This window comes from Pipra filicauda, unplaced genomic scaffold (genome assembly GCF_003945595.2).
Source record: "Pipra filicauda isolate LSUMZ 115617 unplaced genomic scaffold, ASM394559v2 scaffold430_size1018388_pilon, whole genome shotgun sequence".
NCBI classification, from domain to species: Eukaryota; Metazoa; Chordata; class Aves; order Passeriformes; family Pipridae; genus Pipra; species Pipra filicauda.
Window position 1 is genome coordinate 299,810 of NW_024104566.1, and position 5,714 is coordinate 305,523.

General features: G+C 40.5%; 1 protein-coding gene across 1 annotated transcript; it reads left to right on the forward strand.

Annotated features, from left to right (window-relative positions):
- Positions 1–364: 364 nt before the first annotated feature.
- Positions 365–5,465, forward strand: LOC113987688. Its single transcript, XM_027720678.2, has 6 exons — positions 365–470; positions 857–936; positions 1,712–1,826; positions 2,535–2,641; positions 2,871–2,985; positions 3,822–5,465. The coding sequence occupies exons 1-6, from the start codon at positions 404–406 to the stop codon at positions 4,007–4,009; spliced, it is 672 nt and encodes a 223-aa protein (XP_027576479.1). The 5' UTR covers positions 365–403; the 3' UTR covers positions 4,010–5,465.
- Positions 5,466–5,714: the final 249 nt, after the last annotated feature.

The window sequence follows — 5,714 nt, forward strand, 5'->3', positions numbered from 1 at the left end:
GTATGTGTGTGAGAGAGACAGACAAACAGACAGATGGGAAGGTAGATAGAGAGCAAGAGCACACAAGAATGTGCATACACTAAACATGTTTACAGTAAACCAGTTAATCTGAAAATTTCCCAGTGGAGTTGGCAGCAGCAGAGAAGCCGATCCGGCTCAGTACCCTAAAGAGAACGCCCCTTGCCCTCTGTAAACCCTGCTGGCAAGCTCTCCTTGGGCTTCCTGGCAAGTAGGGCAACATGTTCATCCCCCTAATCCGTTATCACAGCTCTGCCTTGGAGCCAGGCCCACTGTAAACAACCAGTGACCTAGAGACAGGCAGCTTTGTGCCTGACTCCAGTGCTTTTGCTCCTGGGCACCACAAGCAACAGGTAATTAGCCCCTGGTCTCCTGTAGGAAAAAAATGTTGTTCTGCTCCTGCCCACTCTGGAAAACACTGGTTTTCCTAAGTTCAGCACTGCTTCTTGCAGGTAAGTTATTGCCATTCTTGAATATGGTTAACAATTATTAGTATTATTAATAATTAGTATTATAAATTACAAATTAGTATTATAAAAATTAGTATTAATAATTATAATTAGTGGCTGTCTTACAGAAATGAAGGACCCTGCTCAGGAACCCAGCCCCAGGAGGCCACAAACGATGTTCAGATTGCTAACTGCTTCAAATAAATCAATATTTGTACAGCTTATTCACATTTGAGCCCTGCTCACCTCAGGTATACAAGGCAGGACTAGGACTGCAGGATAGTGGCACGATTCCTCTAAATAAGCACTATGATGTGGTATTTGGGGTTTGTTGATGTGTCAGGAAGGATTATTACATTGCTAAGTACCTGCTTCTGCTTGTCTTTTAGATTTTACTGAAATCGGAGCTTTTGCCAGTCCAAGTGAATGCGAAAGTGCAACCATAGATGATGTGAATGAGAGTCTTGAGGTAAGAGCTTGGCTGCACTGGCCACCCCAGGGCCTGCTCTGCACTCCCCTCCTGTGCTGGTGGGCTCCTGCCACCTCTGCCTGGGCTGGCTGGGCAAGCACGACTCATGTACTGCTTTGGCAACGTGCAAAGAACGTGCTGGGGAGGGAGGGGAGGACATGCAGGGGCAGAAAAATATCTGTGTCATTTGCCTTGCCATGTCTTTGGTCCTGCTACTGCTAGACCAAAAAATGTTCTTGTGTATTTATTTTCCAGTTTTGCTTTGCTCTGGATATATATAAAGTGGCTTTAACATAAACAGTATAGCTATATAAATAACAATAGCTAGCTAAGAATTCGTTAACTTCTTTGTTTGCACACATTCACAAACAGATTTTTTTTTTTTACACACACAAATATACAGAGTCTGTAAGGTGCCAGCATTCAGAAGATAAGTGTAACAAACCAGTGTTTTATATAGAAATAAAGTACATACAGTTGTTTACAAAGGCATCTTTTCATATATAGGAAGAAAACCAAACTACCAGTCCTCTTCTTGAGCTCAATATGATGGAAAAATCCTATCTAGTCACAGTTTTAAAAGAAAGCCAGATTTCTTCCAAAACATTGTAGGGAGATTAGGATTACTGAAAGCTATACAATTTTCCAGATGGTTCTTGTTATGTATTAAGAAAAAAAAAGAAAAGGAAAATTATATAACCACTTTAATTAATTAACTCCAAGGCTCCAAGGTTTTTCCTCTTAAACTTAGACATTTTCTCCCTTATCCCCATAGAAATATTCAAAATGCCTTCCTGAAATGATTGCCAAGGGTAAGAAAGCTTCAATCAATTCCCTTGTCTGGACACTGCAAGAAACACTTGATCTCCTGCGCCCTGTTCAAGAGAAATGTGAGTCCCCTCCTGTACCAACACTCCCCTTTGCTGGTTGTTAAGTGGCAGTGGAGAAGCATTAAGAAAATTTGTTCTCCCTGCAGTCATAGTAAGCCAAATATCTGCATTTCTTTGGGGGAAATAAGCAGCAGGAGGTACCACTGGGCTGGCAGGGACTGGGGAGGCACAGCAGCACAAATATGAGCAGACCCTCTGTTTCTGCAGCTCAGACACCAGTGCTGAGCAGCAGTGCAGAGTCACAGGGGCAGCAGGGCCTTCTCCACCCTCCAGCCAGAGCCTCCTTGGTGTCTGGGAGCCAGTATGCCAGTCATATTTTTCCAAGAAATATTTGGATAGTTTTGGCCATAATAGTACTGAATGTCAGTGCTGTGAATGTGAATACCCCTTTGAACCACCTCTAAAGTGTAACTGGTGCTGACACTGTTGTGGTGGGAAAGTGATAGGAAAACTGGGTGTTGCCAAAAAAATAAAAAGGGAAAAAAATCTTCAAACAAGCGAAAATGCTTACTTTGACAGTCAGCTAGGGGGGGCAGTTATCAACCATACCCAGGTCAAAGAGTTTGCTTGGGAAGGGGAGACTTTTATAATCGCTTTCACTCTGATACATAGTTTTCTTGCCTTTTTGTTTGTTTGTCTGTTTGTTTTGGGGGGTTTTTTGTGGGGTTTTTTGTTTTGTTTTCTTTTTGTTTTTAATCCACTCAAAAGTTTTCAAGCAGCTGCATCCATGCCCTCTCCCACTGGCCCCAAGAAACGGTGGGCTGGTGTGTGTCACCATCGACAGCGCTCAGTACTGCAAACCCATGTGCAACAAGGTAACATTCGTGGCTTACTGCTGCTATATTGCTGCATCCATGCAGTAATTTACAGCTGTTTATTGTGTAATGCATAATTTTCCTTGCTATGCCTTTTTGTGTCCCTTAGAAGGATTGGTTGTAGTGTTTGTATTGATCTTCGCTGGCTGAATATTTCTTCATCTTACAGTTACCATGACCTATCTTAAGACACTGTTTGTTTATTTGCTCCCTGTCATTGTTTCCCAAGGGTTATGACTTTCAGTTCCTCAGAAGCAGCAGACTGTATGAAGTATGTGGCAATGCCACTGGGTTTTCCTGGACCACGCAGCTTGTTGGGGGAAAGGAACTGGCTGTTTGCAACCGTAAGTATTTCTCAGACATATCTGTTCATGAGGACGGGAGGCTCTGTCTCTTTTGTTTAAAAAAAAGGAGGAAAGAAAAGGTTTTCTTTCTTGGCACATGTGACAACCTTGGCATGTGTGACATTTTGAGAGCTAGCTCTGGGCTGGCAAATTGCTGAATAAGAAATCACGTTAGCTTTAAAACTATCACAAAGGCCTGAGCACTGCCATTTCAGCTTGGGGTCGCAAATATGACATATATGCAATATTTGTGGGAAGATACACCTTTTTTTTTTTTTAACAGGAAATTGGTATCACCTTGACACAAACCCCCTGTTGCACAAAGTCTGTGTGACCCACTGGACAGAGAGCAGTAGAATATAAAACTGTTTATCTTGCAGCAGTACTTGAAGAATCTCAGTAAAATTGGCCAGCACCTGCACTATTCCCTGTGTGTACACAATAAACCCCAGCAGCTGGTCCCCAGCCAGCGTCTTCATGCAGCAGCCCAAGGGTTTTAAGTCTGCTCCCCTTGTGCCCATTGAGCAATCTGTGACCCTAAGCAGGCTGTCTGACTCTGTTGTTATTGCCTTAATTTAAAAATAAATGTGCACATAAATACACAAACAGGCTACCCTATCTCTCCTATGGTTAGTGGAAAAATATTTTACTGTTGACAGTGCCTTGTTGCTAAAGCAGTTGTTTTCTAAGGCTTAACAAAAGCAATCATCTAGGTACTTTTATTCCAAGTTGAAGACTAGTCTAGCACTTGTTTAAAGACCAGGACAAGTCTAAGCTAAGTAATTCAGCCTTTTTTTTTTTTTAATTTTCCTTTTGGTCATCTTTGATCTTTCCAGCCTCTGAGATGGCCATCGGTGGAGCTAAATCTGCCTATTTCCCCAGCAACAGCACCTGTCTGCACACAGTAGCCTTCCCTGAAACTCAGAGAGAGCAGCTAAACATCTTCCTCAAAGAGCTTGCCGAGCAAGGCATTGACAGCTCCAAACGGGATGAGGAGGCTGATTGTATCATCTGCGGTTACTAGCACCAAAAAGCTTGTGCCACAGACCAGCCAGCTACCTGCAGTCTGACATGGGTATTTTGACAAGAGAAGCAGAGCAGTGAAATCATTCTAAGACATGTAAGCATACAGCTTTTGTTTAGTTAAAGGACTAGAGACCATAGTCATAATATGACCTCAGCTTTGGCGTACAGAGATATAGACTAAATCGAATGACATAGCTCATGGTAGAAGTGTTTCAAAGAAAGAAGTTCACTTTTATGGCTTAAATTTGTCTAGCTGGAATTAAATAAGGATTACAGTTTTTTAATGGATGCAGTCATTATTTAAACACAATAATTGTTATCAGAAATCGTTCTCTGTCAGGGGTCATCTTTGATGAGAAAGGGCCATAGTTCTACTTACTTTTATAGTTGCCAATTAATCACTATTGTTACTCTGATGAACATTAAAACAATGAATGCCATAACAGTTACTGGTTGTACGGATGTAATTCTTTATTCATGTGCCTGCTTGACTGGGGTTTAGAACATCAGCAGAAAACCTGTCCATTGTCCACCTGGCACTTGGGGCAAGTGAAGACCAAAGACAGCTTAGCCCTGGTAATCCAGTTAATTTGTGGAGCTGTAGCTACCAAAGAGATGTGCATGTGAATTATTATGAAATGTAAACAAGAAGCTTAGTTATTGCTTGGTTTTCAGTGGAATCTGTGCTTGGAGTTATATTTTAATTTTCTTCTGTTGAGCAAACACTGAAGCTGTAGGTCTGAAGACAGACAGCTCATCTGTTTGTGTTTCCTTTCCCTTCTTTACCTTTTTCCTATTCCTGTCAATCTCTCAGACACAGAGAGATACAGCACAAACAGCACAAAACAGCATAGTTTTGTGCTACATGATGTATAATTGACCTTTACATCATTAATTGGATAAATGATTCAGATATATATTTACATGCTTATATTTCAGACTTAAAATCCAGTCATTACAAGCAAAAGAAAACAGCAGCTGCTTTTGGGCCCAGGAGCAGACAGTCATATGACAATGAATAGAGCAGATAATTACACCAGCAAAGGGATGATTTGGCTGCTTTGGCTGCTTATAAACCATGCAGCAGTAACTTAAGTCATTGTGTTGGAGACAAAAGTGCTGTAGTCTTAAAGAAAAGCAATGGCTTTTGAATCACTGGTGAGTTTGTTTATTTCTGTCAAACAAATGATCTCTATCAAATGAAATTGTAATGGGTTTGAGTCTTTTCAGCCAGTTCATTAACAGCTGATGCTCAGCTAAAATATCTGGAGCAGTTTCCAGTATATTTTTTCTACTGGTGTTAAAAAACATTTTTTCTCTCAATTATATTAATCTATTCTGGTGACTTCCTAAACCAACCAAAAAAAGAAAACTAATATTGTATTTCGTAAGGAAATCAAATCCATTGCTTTTGTAAATGAACAGAAACTATTAAATCTGTTTAATTAAATTAATTCTGTGTGTCAGAAATCCTGATAATGAGCATCACATAACGTGGAAGAATTAGGCTGGAAAGCTTTAATATGATGTGTCATAAATTTGATATTAAGCTGGAGATTGGGTTGCTGGGTGTTTTTGTTTTTGTTTTTTTTTTTCAAAAACTTGAAGAGAAACAGTTTTGTTCTATGACCACCAAGTTATTATTTATGTATGAGAAAGGGAGGTTGACACAATAAGCCTCTACAAGACAGTTAAAAACTAAA